This window comes from Mastomys coucha, unplaced genomic scaffold, assembly GCF_008632895.1.
Source record: "Mastomys coucha isolate ucsf_1 unplaced genomic scaffold, UCSF_Mcou_1 pScaffold6, whole genome shotgun sequence".
Taxonomy (NCBI): domain Eukaryota; kingdom Metazoa; phylum Chordata; class Mammalia; order Rodentia; family Muridae; genus Mastomys; species Mastomys coucha.
Window position 1 is genome coordinate 18,983,930 of NW_022196912.1, and position 19,500 is coordinate 19,003,429.

The following is a 19,500-nucleotide window of genomic DNA, read 5'->3' on the forward strand; positions in this document are numbered from 1 at the left end:
AGAGAGAGAGAGAGAGATTTGAGAGATATTTATAGTCTGTATGCTGGGCAAGTGCATAGTACAAGACCAGTTTAAAGAACATGGAAATAAAGAATAAGCTACCCCTATTGTTTTCAGAACATTGTGCAAAGTCTTGGTGATACCAAAGTGCAAAGAGTAGCCTTTTGCCCCCAAAAGTCTGGGAGTTAACTTGAACAAACAGAATTCAAGCAAACAACAACAAAACAAATTGTGTTTACCTCTATGCCTGTTTAAGAATGAAGTGAGCCACCTCTCTGCAAGTGTTACAGGAATTATTCTGGGAACGAGGAGAGAGTGAATACAAAGAGTGGATGGAGCTACCGTACAAACCTGAATTTGACATTAGTGAATTCTGGAGCACTGAACCAGGTATGTGTGCTCTAGCACTCAAATTCTCCATCTATAAAACGTGAAGAACTATACAAGTCTCTATCAAACTAGACTTCAATGAGGACCAAATGAAAGAATGTATTCAAAGTACTTCACAAAGATTTAGCAGCCCAGACTGTCCTGTGAATTGCTATTGTTATTGGTGTGTGTGTATTTAATACTATTATCATTACACACAGGGAACCCTGGAGATGGAGCGACCAGGAAAGACTCCAGAGGTAGTGTGAATGGGAAGGAATGAAAGGAAGGGAAGGCTGACTGTTACCTGAACTTCTTTCCTAAGAAGAGTAAAGTTGGCATTGCCATAAAATGGTCCCCAAATCTTCCTAGCTCTTGAAAATCCTGTTTGCTAAGAATAGACACTGTTTACTTTTCTCTAAAGAGTAGTCTCACATGTCACAGACAAATGCTTCTAGGAACCAAGAAGTTATTCAAAAGAGGGAAATAGGATGCACAAAAAGAATATTTGATGGACACATTGGGACCTGTGATGGTTAATATTATCCACTCTTTAGGACCTAAAATCTCTGGGTAGTGGGCAGGAAGGACATCTGTCCTTTTTTGCCTCAGTTGCAGTTGGAGGCCTTACATGGAGGAGCTTCCATAAATAATGAGAGGATGCTTAAACGCAGTCTTCCTTTCGGAGTCCTTGTTATAGCCCCTGCTTTGATTGACAAGCATGTTCCCTTCCTCCTGATTTGCCTCTGAGGCCTGTGATGTCCAAGTATCAAGATGATGGGTACCAGCATCCTCAGATGAAGTTACAGCAACTCCAAGATGTCCAACCAGAAATGCCCATAAACCTTTACTACGTCCATGAGATGCTCCTGCAAATATCCTTGTGGGGTATTTTCCCATGGCAGGTGGGCAAAGACTGACGCATAATTTGGTCTTCTCTAAATGTCTTCTTTCTACTTATCAATACTGTGATCCTGAGCAAGTGATTAAGCTTCTTGATTTCTTACTGATCAGTAATAACTTTCCACCCGTGACCTTGGTGAAGATTTAAGTGAGGTACTGCAAATTCATTCCACTGGCTTTGTTTAGAAGCTCACAGATGCAGGCTTGGCACCTAGGCAATGTAGCAGCCACATGTAATGCTGCTTATCTGTGAAGAGAAAACTGTCCCCAGGGCCACTGATACCATTTCTGCCCTGCCCCCTCAACCCTGTTTCATCTCTGAGATCTTGGTGGGGACCTACCGATTTTCCCTGTCTACCTTCCAGTTTTAAATAATATGACCCAATTTGTCTAACATTGTGTCCCCAATGGATTTGGGCAATTTTCTGATCCATTATCTGTCACATTTACCCTTCAATCCTGTCAGTACAGGTGGCTCTAGAGTTAGATTTTATATTAAGATTTGCTTACTATAAAATAAAACACACGATCATATTTACACTCATTGGTTTAGTAAATCTTCCTCTCCTTTTTTTCTCTTCCTCCTCCTCCTTCCTCCTTCTTCTCTCTCTTCTCTTCATTTTCTTTTCTTTTTTAAACATGTCTGTAAAAACATAGGGGCTTTCCAGCTATTTGCATGTGCTCAAAATGATAAACGTAACTGATGGGGCTAAAAATACCATGAAAAGAATTTGTCTGTTTCATATATCATGAAACAGAAGCATCAGCCTTGAGAGCTCTTCATTATATGAACTGGAGTCTCAAGGTGAGATGCTGTCCCCAGAATCACCCTGAAAGGGAGTCTAAATCTCTATAGTGTGATGCTATGTTTCCTGGCTCTTCACCTAACCCATGTTGTTCCAAGGGACAAAGGGCACAATGGAGAGAGGGACACAATCTTTTCCTCCTCATAAATGTTATTCTCTAAATAAAGAGTGGAAAGAGTTGGAGAAAAATATTACTTAATTTTGTACTGACACAAAATAAATTATATGTTATTAATACACCCATAGTAGAGAGCAGATGTCTATACAACGCCAACTGTCATTATTTATTTACATCTTAAAAGTCCTTCAAAGTTCCATATGTTAAAAGCTTGTTCAGTGGCTCAGTACTATTGTGAAGTAGTGGGGCATTAAGAGGTGAAGCCCAGTGAGAAGCCTTTAAATCATGAGAGCATGCCTCCAAGGGGACTGGGGGAGCTCAGCCACGTCCTCTTCGCTTTCCACTCCCCAGCCATGAGATGAGTGATCTTGTTTTGCCATGTGTTGCCTCACTGATATGCAGCCCTACCACAGGACCAACACAACGAAGCTAACTGTTAACAGGCAGAGCCAAAATAAGCCTTTTCATTCAGTTGATTTATACTGGGTATTTGTTATAGTGACAAATGCTGACTAATTTCTTACCCAAGGGAGAGCGTTCCCCAACCTTCTATCCAGAAGTTTGTCATTTTTAAACTTTGGAGACTTTTAAAAATCTCACACTCTTTATTTTTGAGAAAGAAAGGAACAGAAATGGCACGACATTTTCTGTCGTCCCCCCCCCCACGCCCTACCCCCAGGATTTATTACAGGGCCTATGTGAGCATTTACCAGGGAGATGGATGGGGAAGGTGCTATGAGAACCAGTGGTCATGGAAATTTCCAACATTGGTAGACAGCCTGATGTACAGAATAGGTGTCTAATGATTGTTCATTAACTTGGGTTTTCTCACTTTCTATTTTTTAATGTGCTAAAGCATATATGGGTCAGTAATATATAGCCACTTTGAGCATAAATTTGACCTGGGGAAAAAGGAACTCACCCCTTAAATGCTATAATGCTATGCTTATGGTCATGGACATGTTTTCATGCCTCAGACAGCTGCAGTCACTTGGTTCTTGTGGTTTTTCAACACAGGGTTTCTCTGTGTAGCCCTGGCTGTCCTGGAACTCACTCTGTAGTCCAGGCTGGCCTCAAACTCAGAAATCTGCCTGCCTCTGCCTCCCAAGTGCTGGGATTAAAGGCATGTGCCACCACTGCCAGGCACTCGGTTCTAATGCAAACATGTATGTGCTTCATAGAGTGGACACTAGACTCTAGTGAACACATAAGCTTCCTCAGGACTCATGTAGAGGACATTACCTTCAGCATGACATAAGAAAAACATTAATGTGCCGTTGTGTGTAATGAGCATTGTTCTTGATTGTGGGGAGAGAAGGATGACCTTAGATGTAAGAAGAAACAGTCTTAGGTGTCATGACTGCTCTGCAGGCCTCGGCTGTCCAGGGGAGTCAGTGGGCCATGATCAATGCTGCAGAAATGTTTCCTTACTTTCATGGCTTTGCTATTCTGTATTTCTAGAGTCATAGAAATGTAGAGCTCATATGTGAGCACAGAAGCATGATGAAAAAGCTACAGTCAGGACTGATGAGCACAGGTGCAAGGCAGAGGTCAAGCCTTCACCTAGAATTTTTGCTATCACTCTGGGCTATGCAGACTTAAATATGATGTGAAGTAGCTTCTACATTGTCCTTCAGTGCTCTTAAAAACAGAGGTGGGCATACTCCGGCATGATTTTTTTTTTCATTTGTTTTTTCTAACCAAAAAGAATTGCTTCTTAGCTTTTATTTATTAAATTCAAGTTTCTGTTTATACCATTGAACTTTCATTAAAAAAATTTTTTTCAGAACTTTTCTAAACATCTTCCTGTTAATGTGGCTTGGTGCATTTAGGTTTTGTGTTTGTTTGTTTGGGTTTTGAACCAGGGTTTTGGGCATGCTGGCAAGTATTCTACCATGGAGAGACCTTTCCCTTGCTTGATGCACTTAAAACTCAAACTTAATTTCCCTACTTTATCATTGTCTTTTAGGAGTTTGAGACATTGCGCAAATGTAGGTATTTGCCTTATAAAGTTATACTCATGGTTAAGAGCACAGTCTGGAGTCACACAGTTGAAACTGAGGACCACACTGGCTCTTCTCTTCAGACATCATCTGTCTGTCCTGTGGTTTGTTGTCTGATTGTGGCTACAACCCTGGGCACTGATTCATGGACAACATATTTACATGGCAAATGATTAATCAACGCAGGTGCTGGAGTTAGTGTGAGGTGGTTCCCCAATGGAGAACATCTTCATGTCCATTGTTTAATCACACAAACCCAAGACATCTGTGTGTTGAGCACTTCAACTTCATACTAAGAGTACAGTTCATATTACCATTCTACTTAGGGCCGTGTCCCTTTATAATAACTAGTGGGTGAAGTCTGGGAACCAGGCTCCTATCAATGCAGCAGTCCTAGGTGATTTAGGCCGCCAGAGCTTAAGAACGGTCATTGCTTTCATTTTCTATGGCCATCAAAAGAAATCGTCAGTTCATCAACGGCAGCCAAGTTTCAGACGCTACCCTGTTATGAAGCCACAGAGGGAAGTCATACCTTCACTTGTTTAAGCAAGGATAAGAGAATTTGTTTATGTTCCTTCCTCCTCAAAAAACAAGCTACTCTCAAAAAACCAAAAAAGAAAAGAAAAGAAAACAAACAAACAAAAAACCCAAGCTATAATGGAAGATGTCATCTTCTATACACCTGCTGAGGCTAAGCACTAGACCTGAAGACCATCCAAACAATCTGTTACAAGTGCCTAAATAAATAAATAGATAGATAGATAATTAGAGTGGCAGATGGCAAAAGGATGTCAGACTTTTTGTCTGACACTCACCACTCCTAAGCACAGCATTCACGTTGTCTCCTGAATTCTTAATTGTGCCAGGTAGGTGGCACATGGTGGAAGGTGCTGGGCATGTGCTAAATAAAGCATGTAAACAGAAAAAAAATAGTTGATCTCATGCAGAGCAATGCCTTCTGCAGTTAAGGCAAATGTAAAGTACAGGGTAAAGCACTACAGATTCATTACTGATGTGGAAGAGAACAAAGAATGCCCTAGAAAGACAAATCTTTAAAAAAGCACCACATGGTGGCCCACAACTGGAATCCTACCACTCAAGAGACTGAGGTCAAGGGGCCACAACTTCAAGACTAGCCTGAGCTAACCAAGACCCAGTCTAAAACAAACAACAAAAAATGAAAACAAGAGACAAGTAAACAAAAACAAAAAGCAAGAAGTCAGCAAGACAACTCAGCAGTAAAAGGAACTCCTTACACAAACACAACAACCTGAGTTTTAGCCTTGAATCTACATACAGGTAGGAAGAGAAAACAAAACTCACCAAATTGTCCTTTGACCTGCATATGATGGCTGTGATATACTCAAGTCTCTCTCTCTCCCCCCTCCTCCTCTCTCCCCCTCTCTCTTTCTCCCTCCATACTCCATCCCCCTCCTTCTTCTCCCTCTCTCTCTACCTTCCCCTACCATGAACACATATAAATATAATACAAAATAAGTTTTAAATTAAGAATAAAGACGAAAAGCCAGGTGGTGGTGGTTCACGCCTTTAATCCCAGCACTTGGGAGGCAGAGGCAGGTGGATTTCTGAGTTCAAGGCCAGCCTGGTCTACAGAATGAGTACCAGGACAGCAAGGGCTATACAGAGAAACCCTGTCTCGAAAAACCAAAAACAAACAAACAAACAAACAAAAAAAAAAACAAAAAAAATTGGAGTTTTTGAATTCACAATCAAAATAGAGGCAGGGGACTTGAGGTCATAAGGAAGGAGCTGACTAGTTGACCAAGTATGGTGAAGGAGAGTAAGGGCTAAAGTGGCTCTTAGGGAATAAAGACCTCAAGAAGAGGTTCTTATTGGCAGAAGAAGAGGCTAGTCTTCCTTCTTTGCCACAAGGCTACAGTCTCAAGTCATACTCCTTATGGGTGTAAGTTTCCATTTTCCTCATCCTCTGAGACTAGACTCCTTATCACGGACTGATGCCAGATTATTCTCCCTCTAAAGTGAATTGTTACAGCATATCTTTCTATGGCACTGGAAATTAAGATACAAAGTGCTGTTTAGCACACTAGCGACCCCTGGGACTCACGGTGAGTAGGTTGATCAAATCCATGTTAGGTTCCAAGTGGTGAGAGGCATTCTGCAGGGAGACCAGTTCACTCAGGGTAACAGAAAGCTGGTGCATTTTCACAACGTTCACTTTGTTCTCTTCCATCCAGTCTGGGAAAATGACATGGACTGCTATCAAGTCTTTCAAGTGCACGCCAAGGATGGGGATTTTGAAACCATCACAGTCAGCAAAGGCCTTGCGGTAATTGCAGTAATTGCCGTTGGAGGAGACCAACTCTGTCATTTCGTTCCAGTTCTGGGAAGAGATGGAAAAGTAGAATTTTCAAACAGCAACTTTCTCCCCTGTCCACTCCCAGATTCTGGAATATGTGGTTTGGAATTCCTCAGCTATGGGGAGGAATATTAGCTGTACTACTGTTGATTCAGGAAACTATCAACCAAGAGAAAAAAAAATCAGAAAAATGCACTGGGCCTGGCTCTCACTGGGACAGCCTGCTCCATTTTGGAACAACACAGAAATATCTTGCATTTCTGCTTACCTGTGAGATGCTAAATGGCATCACATATGCCTAGGATTCTGAGAGTCATGAGAAATTACAGTTCACAGAGGCAAGCATGTAGCATTTTACAATACCGTCGTGGTTCTAAGAAAGTTACATTGCCAGTGTCACTTGAAGGTTAATCTGGGACAGTGCAAGGTAGGAAAAGCTGCACTGAGCTGGAGATTTAAATTTCCTACTAACTAAAAGGGTGAATGTGAATGTGTGTGTGTGTGTGTGTGTGTGTGTGTGTGTGTGTGTGTGTTATTCCTTTATGTATGTGAGTGTTCTGTCTGTGTGCAGCACATGCTTGCCTGTTCTAGTGCCTGTGGATATTAGAGGAAGCTGGTAGATCCTTGGCACTTGAGCTACAGACAGTTGTGAGCCACCATGCATTTACTAGGAATCAAATCTACAACCTCTGGAAGATCTCTTAACAGCTGAGCTGTTAACAAGAGTTCTTAACAGCTGAGCCATCTCTCCATCCCTCAAATATATAATTTATAAAGATACAGTATAACCCCTAAGCTTTTTATTCTGTACAACTTAAATTTTCTTTTTTGCCTTTTATTTGAAATGTAGTACAAAACTTAAGAAAAAAAATAAAACCCATAGTGAGTTCCATTCTACTTGAGGTAAGGGTAGAGCCTGAGGCCAAATAATGGTACTTCTCTGGCTTACTCGCTTGTGTATGTATAGATAATCTTGTCTGGTTAGTGAATGACAGCTAGACTTTCTAATAAATTCCCCCCATCGTCTTCTCTTTCCAAAAGCATCTCACATGACTCATGAGCTGTTTCTACCTCCAGCACCTAGGACGGGTTCTGCAGTGAGCTCAAGGGAATTCTACCTGTTTTGTTTGTAAACAGTTTAGGAGCAGAGAGGGTGAAGTCAATCAGTCCAGTGTTTCTCGGACAACTGCTATTGGTCCAAGATGGCCGTCATATGACTTGAGATGGCCAAAATGTATAGAAAGAGGGTCTCTAATTAATGAGGGCAAAGTGAAAATGAGAAGTCTTTCAAGAAGAGTAGTTTTTGTCCTGTTGCACCCCAAAGCCCAATCAGAAGGGAAGGCGGGCTAATAATAGCCAAAAGTCAAACAAACAAAAACTAAAAATGGAACAAAAGCAGCTACAAACCCCTGATAGTCAGAAGGCGAAGCCACTGAGCCAAGCTCTGCTCACTCCTGGAGACTGCCTGCCACTGGACTGCCATGGTTCTCAGACAGTAGACTGCTTCATTATTTAATCAATTTAGATTTTTTTTACATCTTTAAGGTTAAAGCAGTACACACCCTACTCCTACTCCTGCCAAGTGTTAGTGTAAGGGAAAAGGTTCCTTTCTGCTCAGTAAGCAAAACGTTTATTTGATTTGGTCTACAAATTAACATAGTAGAGAAAATCTACTATATTACTAATACCAGTGAACTGGCTTTTAAAGGCACATGCTTTTGTTTGTGACAACTCAGTTATGAGTCTGAATAGTTCTATATAAGACCTCCCACTCTCCCTTCCTCTGCATCTCCCATGTACCCCAAGGTTGCAACTAGAGTAGGCATCTGTGAAGTCATTTCAGAAGCTTTGGGTATTGATTTTACTCATTGGGTATCTTCCACATTAGAGTGCCGATCAGATAAAACAAACCCCACATGAATATTTGGTGACATTTATAATATAGTCATCTTTGGTTAGGACATTTTTTTTCTTTTTGTATTCATGTATTTATCAGGAAGGGCATGTGCATGGCTCAGCATACATATACCAATCAGAGGATAACTGTTGGGAATAAATTCTTTCCTTCCACAGTGTGGGTTCCAGGGGTCAAACGCAGGTCACCAGGTTGATAGCAAGCATCCTCACCTACTGAACTATCTCACCAGCCTGGCCAGAACATTCTTATAGTAACACCTACCACCACCAGTAATCTGGATTTATCGATAGGCTTGGCCAATGGGGCTATTCCCTTTCTATTTGTACCCTATATAACTTGGCATTGGTTTAAGATAAAAACGCTACCCTCCTATATAACATATGCCAGGATCAGAGCACATCTCAGCAATCTATAATGCCCACTTAGAATTTAGATAAAAATCCATGGTACCTTTGTAACTTCGGAAGAGAGGTGAGAATGGGTGTCCTTGAGTCGGGAAATGGAGCTGTGACTAAGGCCTCCAACCACTGCCATCAAGGTGTTAAAATTTTTTAGTTGAAGGAGTTTCTACAAAACCAACCAACCAAACAAACACCATTAACACAAATACTTCATGAGAATTTTAAAAAAATATTTTGGACTTTCCAAGTTTCAGGTGAATATGAGCACAGTTTTAATAACAAGAATCTAGGGAGAAAACACACATGAGTTTAAGATGAAATGAAAGTTGAATTCTCTAAAATACAATACCAGTCATTTCATATTAACACAATTAAATGCTTCTAAGCATTGCCTTTTAAAAGCAATCTTGCTATGTGAGAGAAATATAATTTGTTTATTAGATATCTATACATGGTTTAATAGTCCAGTGCTATTTTATTGTTAATACCAATTTCCTCAATGACTTTTCTCAATACAATTAATGAATATATAGAATCCCCAAACCCAGATCTGATTATGTCAAGCAAACCTGTGCTACATTGATGAACTTTGTGATGACTTCTGCCCTCTGTTGAGCACTTGGTTTGCTAAGAACCATCAACTGGACCCACTTAGAGATTCCATTAAATAAAGCAATAGATCTCTCCAACGTTGGGTTATTCTCCAGGCAGCCATGGATGACGTAGCTCTGATAATCTGTGAACTGGCAAAAGAAGAATGAGAGATTCTAAACTATAATGGAGTTTTCACAAAATCAGACATTACACAGTTGGATAAAAGCAGTGAGCTAGCCTTTTATACAATGTGGTGATTTCTTCCATTTTGCATTTACAGAGGTTTCTTTCAAGCTCAATATCTATGTTCCTCTAATGGGCTATCTTACTGCATTTCAAAATTCAGATACACACAAATTATAGTGCTTTAGAGGAGGGGAAAGAAGGGGAGAAATTCAAAGTTATATTGCAGAGAATTTCAAGCTTACTGAATCCTAAGATCCACATAGGTTATTATCCTGGGAAAATTAATGGATCATGCAGGGTCAGTATTTCCTACAAAAAGAACTAAGGTTCCCATTTTCAATTCTACCAGTGACACCAAAGAACAAGCACATTTAGGATACAATGACACACACTAAAGAACAGGAAATAGATGGAATATAATACTTTCAACAAACAATAAGCTTCTAGTATTTCAAGGTGTAAAGGAGATAGAAAAAATAAAATAAGGTTACTTTTTAAAAAAGGAAATAAATCCATGTTATAGTCAAAAATCATCTTGCTTCCCAGCAGTGGTGTGATTTATGTCAGGGTCCTTAGGAAGGGATGATTTCACCTGAACTCACGAGATACATCAAAGTAACTGACTGATGGAAACACTATAAAGAAGTAGATTGTAATAAAGGGGAATTTGATGAGACTGTAGCTGAGGAAGGAAGGCAAGCAGAAGGGAAAAGGAACATAGAAAGGGAATGAGGGTCCATCAAGATGCATAGGGAGGAAAGTCTAAGTCAGGACATCCATCTCTGGGAAAGAGACCGTCTAATATTGAAATCTCCTCAAAGCCTACAACTCTTAATTTTCAACCTATTTTCATATTTAGGGATTGTATAGATACCAAACTACGTTAATTCACTCCCAACCCTCACTGCCATAAATAAAAAGCCCAGCAAAACTGTTTACTTGGAGGAGTCTCTTGAACTAAATAAACCTTGAATAGTTAAGTCTCTGCTGAATATTTAGAAAAATCATGCTTTAATTCTGTGAAAGGAGAAATTGAACATAGTGGCAGAAATATAGCTCCTGAGCCATAAACTAAAGATAGGATAATATTTATATTTGGTTAAAAGGGATTGTTCTTGTGAATTGAGGGCACATTTCCAACACAGCCCAGAGGCAGAGGCTGCCAACACTTGGGAGTATGAACACATAGCTCTTGGGAAAGTTGGCACGTTGCTTGTTACCCTTGGAAGAATAACCGTCAAGTTCCTTACTGAGATCCTTCTAAAAGATTTATGCTCCAGAAAAGTGAGGTGCTCAGCCAATTCAATGGGCTCCAGATGGTCAAATAAGAGACAGGCCTTTCCCCTTTTTGATACTTTTTTCCTCTGTGTGACTCTCCTCATCCAGTCATATGAAGGACTGTGAAAGAAGAACAAGTCTGGTTAGCATGCCGAAAACACATTTCACTCATACATAGGAAGGTACTAACCTACTGACTAACTCTTGGCCTATTGCCAGGGGCTTGTGTGCAATACATGCCCTGTCCTCCATATTTGAAGAGAAAACCACCCACCCTTTGCCAATAGACTTGGTTGCCCTAGGCACGGTAGGTTTGCCCTGATCCATCATGAATCTCTTACTCGCTACTCCTTGTGTCCAAGAAAGTTCTGAACTATCAAGAAGAGATCAGGGATAGGCCTATAAATTCAGAAGTTTGTTGGCAGATAGATGGTGACTCAAGGCACTTGGAAACAACCATGATTCTGTGTTTATTACACCTGAGCATTGTATAGACTATCTGAAAAACTCATTATGAAAACAAAGACCTATATCTCACTTCCAGAAACACTGATTTACTAGAAATGAATCTCAATGACAGGCATTGTAAACAAGCATCCCTGGTCATTCATTATCAGTCTTGAAACAGTCCAGGCAAAGAGAATGCCTAAAACAGAAAATATGTATATTTGACATACATCTGTAATCCTAATACTCAGGAAGCCAAGATGGGAAAATCATCAGAAGTTCAAGGACTGCTTAGGCTACATAATGAATTTCAAGCCAGCTTGGGACACAATATATAATTGTAATATGGACAATCAGACCTAGGGTTAAAACACTTTCCCTGGCAGAGTTAACTGGTCTGTATTAAATGAGTCTAATCAGTATTAAATGAAATGACCAGTCAGTGATACAACTAAGGTCAATGTTTGTGGAACCTCAGATGAGTCTCTGAAGCACTGGGGCAGAGCAAGAGCTTCTCAGACTTGAAGAAGAGTATGAATCACAAAGGGATCTTGTTAAGGTACAGATTCCAGTCCAGAAGGCTTAGGCAGAACCCAAGACTGTTTTCTGATAGGCTCCTAGGAGAAACCAGTGTGGTGATCTGAGTAGCTAGGGCATAGGAAATATTTACTAAATTCAGATTCAAGAAGTAACTATTCAGCATCTACTATGTGCCAAATGTTTTCTTGTGCTCTCTTGTGTCCTTTTAAAACATAGGATAATCCCACAAAGGTACCATGACATTTTACAAACTGCAGCTTGGAGAGATAGATAGTATCTGATATAGCTATGTTCGTTGCAACCAGGCTGTTTCCAAAGAAGGAGCTTCTTTCTAGAACAGTGGCAATTCCAGTCAAGCAGGGTCATTATTACCCCTTCCCCAAAGCAATGGACCCACAAAGATCAAAAGACTTATGCCACTCTTACACACTGGATATGTCCATGAGGCTGATGTGCTTTTCATATCCTAGTTGACTAGCTACTTCGCGGAACTCCTCAGTCATGCGAATCAAACCAAGATCCAAATTAAACTCTGCAGGAAATTTCAGAATCCAGTACCTGAAAGGAAAAGAAAGGACTTTTGACTACAGGAAGGTTTTGTTTGGACCATGCTTGGAGACTATTTTATAAACTGAATATAACACTGAATCCAGTACCACAGTTCCAAGTTGACAGCTCCTATCCCAAGCAATCTTACTGTTTCTTCAAGAACCAAGATCCTGCAAACCCTAACTTCTTCCTGACTTACTACAGAACATAGCTGAGGGGAGCCCCCTCTAAATCTCTGGCAATGTATACAGTGAAGGAGTAGAAAAGATGGAATCTACCAGATCTGTGAGCTGGTTTTATTCTCTAAGGCATTAGCCCCTACTTGATCTCTAGTCCATAAGGTAAATTTTACACTACTCACCAAGAACAGAGAAGAACTAACAGTTACAAAGACAGGGAGAAGTACCACTGCTTAGGAAAAACAGGATTGGTTGACAATTCCAGAACCCAAAGCTATGAGAAATTAAATCTATAAGTTTATTTACCTCATGAAATAGCAGATCTTCAGTCGGAACTCATCACAGCTTTCTCCACTGGCATTCCGATACGTCGGGTAGTTAAGAAAATGTTTACACGTCTTCTCTTCGCGTGTGCCTAGCCTACACTGCTCCAATAATTTACAAGAATCCCAGGCAACAATTGAGTTACAGGCTGAGGACCTCTAATGCAAAACCTTGAAATGCAAAATGCCCCAAAGTCTGAAACCTTTGGAGAGCCAACAATACCACAAGGAGGAAACTCTACTCCTGAACTAATGTGATTATAGTCAAATGGACATTCATTCAAAGCAGTGTCTTTTTAGACTTGGGTGCCATTGTTTATTGACATCTTATGGTATAAGTACGAAATTTGTTAAAAATCCAAGATAGGAAATGTTTGGATTTCAAAATTGTGGATGTTGTGAACTCAACCTGGAGACAGTCAAATGGGCATGGGAGTGGGCTGTGAGCATGTCCACACACAAGTCAAACTTGGCTTGTTAATGCTCTGGGATATATTTTTGGGCGAGTGAAAAGTCACTTACAAGTTAGTTGTACCTTCCCGAGTACTTGCCAACCAACAACCACAAACTGTGGTTACAAGCTCACTGGAAAGTATACACAATTCAAAATTCATAGTACCCAGAAGCACCATTATAGCTAAAAAAGATTTTTGTATTTAGGATTGTTTTTGTATATAACAAGTACTTTAATCTCATTGCTATTTTAAAATATCATGTTCAAGTATTCTAATGTTAATGTTGCATTATTTGTTCTTAACTCTATTCACTGGTTCTCCTTTAACAAATACACCTACGGTATGTAGCAAGGATTAGTGGGCCTGGAGTAGGTAAAGAATCCAAAGAGGAAAGCATCAGTCTTCAACTTTCATATGATCTGAAATTTCCCACACTATGCTTGAGCGTGCCTGAATAGTCCTCGGTATTTGTGCTTCATGCACTGGCAAGCTCACTAAGAATAAGAGTGCTGTTTGTAGATGAACTCAGTGGGCCATGTGTGGCTCAAGTGCTTTAACTCCCTCTTCTTCCCCTACACTCTGCCCATCAAGAGTGGGACCCATGGACACAGAGACCTTGCTCACTTCCAAGGCTCTCCATTCAGGGTGAGTGTCTCGCCACCCTGTCTAACATCCCCTTATCCCTTGAGGTTGTAGAAAAATGGAAGGAAGACACGTGAAGAGCGAAGGCTTCACCCTGCTTGGGCAGCCTTGGCAGACAAGAATGTTTGGGCAGACTTTCTAAGTCCCAGGCTCCTCTCTCTCTCCCAAACATGCTCTCGGCCATACAGGACCTCCCAGAGAATACAAGGCAGAATATAAAAACACACTTAGAGATTGTACAACATGCACAGATCTTAGGAAATAAACCTCCTAAGGCTGTAAGACTGCTTGTATTATCATCCATGCACCTTTTAATCATTTTCAGGACCATATTATACACAAAAATCAGTAAGGAACTCTTACTACAAAAATGGGATTTTTCAACTACGTGAAAATTTAATTTTTAGCCTTGTACAGATTTTTTGGTTTGTTTGCTTTTGTCAATAAAACCAAATATTATCAGCAATCAACAAATTACAGGGGAAAACCAACAAAACAAAACAACAAACAAAAATGCCCTATGGGTCGAGATGCATATCATATATCCTGAATATCAGATATTTACATTTCTATTCACAAGAGTAAAATAACAGTTATTAAGTAGCACTGAAAATAATTTTATGGTTGAGGTCACCACAACATGAGGAACTGTGTTAATGAGTCACAGCATTAGGAAGGTTGAGAACCACTGTTCTAGAACATTCAGTGTATCTTACCAGCAAGAGGAAATGTAAAATGTAAGCTAGGCTTTGTGGTCATCACAGAAATAAAATATTAGGTCCTGAGTGCATTAAATATTCCTTCATTACACTACCACTCAAAATGTTAAAGACAAGTTAAGAACTCTTAGTGTTCCATTCCTATTCCACCTCACATCTTACTGATATTTTCAATCACAACCAAACACCCAGCATAGAGTCAAAGATTTGCTCCATCATCCAGCTGTCTCATAGAACATCTATATAACCTCAAAACAGCTGAACAACTCTATAAGACTTTATTTACCTTAACCTACTGGCTTTAGATGGACACCCTATCTAAGTACAAAACTTGATTTGTGGCTAAAAGCATTGCACAGCCTTTGAAAAGATATATGCAAAGGAGTTTTCCTGCCAATTCAGTGGAGGATAAATACCATCGGTGCATCAGTAGCAAGATTCTGGGCAAGTAACTGTCATTCAGCTCTCCATTGTCATCTGAGAGAAATCAAAAACGGATGAAGAGATGCCAGGGTTAATCTTTTCTTCTTTTAATATCACAGTGTCAACAATGTTTCCCAAGCCCCCATTATATTTTGTAAGATGTATTTTCAACTATTTTTAATTATGTGCACAGGAGTGGGTAACGTGCACATGAAGCCAAAAGCATTAGTGGAAGTAGCAGGCAGTTGTGAGCCATCAGACATGTTTTCTGGGAACTTACTCTGTCATCCTTAAGAGCAGTGTGCACGCTTAACTGCCGAGCCATCTCTTTGCTCCCAAGGAAAACTGTCTTTACTACCTCATACTTTTGCTGTTATTTCCTAGCAAACTAAGGCACATGGGTGTCACCATTCTTCTGCCTTAAAACTGATTAAATTTAGCAAATATAAATTGAGGACATCCAGGTAAATTTGAATTGAAAGTAAATAATGATTAAGTTGTCAGAACAAGTATGGCTTTGGAATATTTGAGGCATACAGAAAATGTGGATCATCTGAAATTCAAATGTGAGCAGTCATCTTGCATTTATTTATTTATGGGAGTGAAGGTGCTTCATGTGTGGAGGTCAGAGAAGAGCTTTCAGGAACTGGTTCTCTCCTTCTACTATGTGAGCACTGGCAATCAAACTCAGACCATCAGGCTTGCCAGTACTAAAAGCTGAGCCACCTAGCTGGCCATAGTTATTCCGTATTTTATCCAATAGCTTTACTCTGGCTTACTTCTGATTTCTATCAATTAAACAAATTAAATTGTTAAACTGATTAAACAAAGTTATCTCGTGTGACTCCAATGCTCAATGATACAATAGATAGACTAATAGCAAAACAAAGGCTCATGGCTGTGGTAGACAAAAGATACATACAAATGAATATTATTGTATATTGTGCAGGGCACACACACAAAGACACATGAGTCAAAAAACAAAACAGCCATGAGCATGGACCATATGCATGAGAACATATACAGGGAAGTGGGGTGGGGGAAGTAAGCACCATTTCCGAAAGGTTGCTAGGAATTATTAATATCTAGCATGACAACTGATGGCCTCAAAGAGAATTCCATTGAGATAAGAAAAAGATGGAAGTGAAAAATGACCCAAGGAATGTTCCAGAAATGAGTGGTAGTTTGTCTGGAGTATGAGCTGTGAGCAGTGAAGAGAAAGAAACAGAGGCCAGAGATGGAGTAGGTCTGCCCTCAGACACCAAGACAGACACTGAAGCCTATTCCACGAGGACCCTGCATATGAACAGAAGCAAGTGGCAGCATCAAGAAGCACAAAGGGACCAAAGAGGAAAAGCTCCTACCAAACATCTCAATGCATGTGCTGAGAAGTTCATCTAGTGTTGCCGCTTTCCCAAGGCCGTTGGACCCCATGATTCTTTAGCCGTTGTCAAAAACCTGGAGACATTTCCAGCAGCAGGCAGATTATCTCCATATCTGTATGAGCCAGTGGTTCTCTTGCCCTTTGTCAGGCTATGTTCCTTCTTAATTATACGAACGCTCTAAAAGAACAAGAAGAAAAGGCTCAATTTAGACCACATTAAGGGACTGCTTTTCTATCTTTCCCCACCCAATAGCCATTGACTGTACTTTCTACAAGAAAAGTATCAAGTTGACAGGTGATCTTAATGGCCAGGAGAATAAAATACCTGGGTGGAATGTCTCTTAGCATGCACTATGACCTGAGACCACAGAGGTGTTCCATCTTAAACGGCATCCTTTTCTGCAGCTAAACAATTTTTAAAATAATATCTTACACTTTCTTCATATTCTTACCTAATAAGGCATTTAGGAATACTACACCTTTTACTTAATTTAATGATACTGCAGATATATTTAGGGACATACATTTTAAGATACAAATAGAGTTTAAGCATCATCCTCATTGATCATGTAATTGATCATGTATAAGTATGTAAGCATCATCCTCATTGATCATGTATAGTTCAACAACTATAAGCAGAAATTCTAAACACTTCTTAAACTTGCTAATAGTAACATTATTACTATGAGTAGTTGTCTGAGTTACTTGTTTTATGGCTATTAAGAGACACCGTGACCAAAGCAACTTATAAAAGAAAATCTCATGGTTCCAGAGGGTTAGATCTATGCCCATCACGGCGAGGAGCATGGCAGCAGGCATGTGTGCTGCTGGAGCAGTAGCTGAGACCACATCCTGATCCACAATTATAGATGACAAGATAGCTAACTGGGAATGGTGTGACCTTTTAAAAATTCAAATCCCACCCCCAGTGACACACCTCCTCCAACAAGGCCACACCTCCTAATTATTCCCTAACAGTTCCACCAACTGGGGAACAAGTATTCAACCATATGAGTCCATGGGGACATTCTCATTCAAAGTACCACAGTAAAAAGCATTATTGATTGTTTATTGAACAACCTCCTGATGCAGTAAGCAGGACAGAAGCTTTAATCTTACCCAGCTTTATTGATTAGACCTTCATACTGATGCCGTGAGATACCAATTATTATTCTCTACTGATATAAATAAACTTGTGGAATTCATAGAGACTCAACAATTTAATCCAAACTACAACATCTTTCAGTCCTAGGAGCAAAATCCTCGTAATAAAATAAAACTTACTTCTGGGCTCCCCTTTCCTCCTATGACTCCCCTAGGTATGAATAGCGTGAGCTGTCACCACAGCATTCCCTAATCTAATATGAAGGGCATTACTCTTTCACACCATTTCAGAAAGAGGATACAATGGCAATTGTCAGTCATAGAAGTAAGAGAATGTTATGGGGCAACTGGGTTCTTAAACATCTTAAAGTTGGTTATGGAATGTGTCCCCATTGGAGAGACAGCACCACCTTACTTCATAGAGCCAGTCTCTGATGCCAGATCATCACAGGACCTGGAGAAACAAATGCTCCAAAGCGTTATTCACTTTGGATGGTAGAGTGCATAAATGAGGTCATCACGGACTCTTGTGGTGAGCTGTTTCACTCAATGCTTATTTCCCTCTCAAGTTTGTTTATGGAACTGGCAATCACTGAGCATCGGGTGTTGCATTAGTCACAAAAGCTACCAAGATGAAGGAAGGAATCACTCTGTCCTCGCCTTCAGCAGGTTCACGGTCAGCTGCAGAAAGCACAGGGGGAAATGACTAGCGTCCATATGCATACTTGCATTCATTCACTGGCATCACCACAGGATGACATTTGAGTGAGTCTGTTCATTGGGCATTTAACTCTAAATGGTAAAAGGGGTGTGTGTTCCACATTTCTTGTCAATTCATTCTGTATATTCATGTCTTTATGCCTAGGGTGCCAGCCTCAGAAGATAAAAAGAATAGCTTACTGAAAAGAACAGGGGAGGGATTCAAAAAGCTATGTGCAGCCCATACACCCCACAACAAAGCTGGCTTATCAGCAAACTTTTCCAGACTACCCCTGTTTTCTACCTGTTTTCTGATCTCCACACAAATGCCAAAGCATGTGGGCCATCCACACCCCAGATAAATAATGGATAGAATTTAATTTTAAAAGGAAAATCACTTCTCCCTCATGACACCTCCCACTCAGCATACCCTAACTCTCATCAAGAATTTGCCTTTCTTTGAATGACTGAGGTAATAACTCTCCATAGACTCTGCCAAATTTACCAATTTATGGATGAATGAATTTATGAATGAATAAAATAAAAATTACCCAAAGTGCAAATTTGTGTGAGAACTAGAGGCCCTACAAATATTTAAGACATTTTGTTTTTTTCCTTTTTTCAGTTTGATTCACTAATTTGACTTAGCTTTAGAAAATTCTGTCAGCCTTTTATACTTAACAGGTCATAAGAATTCCATACAGCACTTCCCCGATTTTTCTCTGATGTAAGCTCCATTAGTACATTTAAAGGTGAGACTGAAGAACTAGCTGGAAATAGTGGTGTATGGCTGTAGGTCAAGTATAAAATGATTCCTGTGTTGCCTGGGAAATGTTGTTCACCACAATCAGTTAGAAATAACCTGTACTAAAGACCTGTCACTGTTTTAGGAGCAGTATGTGTGAATAGTGAAGAATCTGGTATGCAATGGGCAAGCGGACTGAACTATTAGGTTACCATCTGCTTCCACTATCACTAAAGCCTGTCTGAGTCTCCACTTATCCTTTGTCCCCTGCACATTTACCTGCAATCACATTTCATTCATGTGGGCCTTATTGTGTCTACAAATGCCTTTTCAAAAACAAAGATTCCGCCACGTAAAAACAGTGGCATTTATGCTTT

At 40.1% G+C, this 19,500-nt stretch overlaps 1 protein-coding gene across 7 annotated transcripts in view; it reads right to left on the bottom strand.

The window, feature by feature from the left end:
- Positions 1-19,500, bottom strand: part of Rasgrp3 (RAS guanyl releasing protein 3) — an 83,940-nt gene that overhangs the window by 20,685 nt on the left and 43,755 nt on the right. For 6 of the 7 annotated variants that reach the window (XM_031355716.1, XM_031355718.1, XM_031355720.1 and 3 more), the window contains 8 exons: positions 16,556-16,753; positions 15,143-15,245; positions 12,936-12,998; positions 12,328-12,459; positions 10,887-11,034; positions 9,426-9,599; positions 8,906-9,022; positions 6,286-6,561 (listed from right to left, as the gene is read on the bottom strand). In XM_031355716.1, the coding sequence (XP_031211576.1) occupies positions 6,286-6,561; positions 8,906-9,022; positions 9,426-9,599; positions 10,887-11,034; positions 12,328-12,459; positions 12,936-12,998; positions 15,143-15,245; positions 16,556-16,625 (1,083 nt within the window). In that variant the 5' untranslated portion in view covers positions 16,626-16,753. Of the gene's footprint in view, positions 1-6,285; positions 6,562-8,905; positions 9,023-9,425; positions 9,600-10,886; positions 11,035-12,327; positions 12,460-12,935; positions 12,999-15,142; positions 15,246-16,555; positions 16,754-19,500 lie in introns of those variants that run through there. The other variant, XM_031355721.1, reaches the window with a different exon arrangement.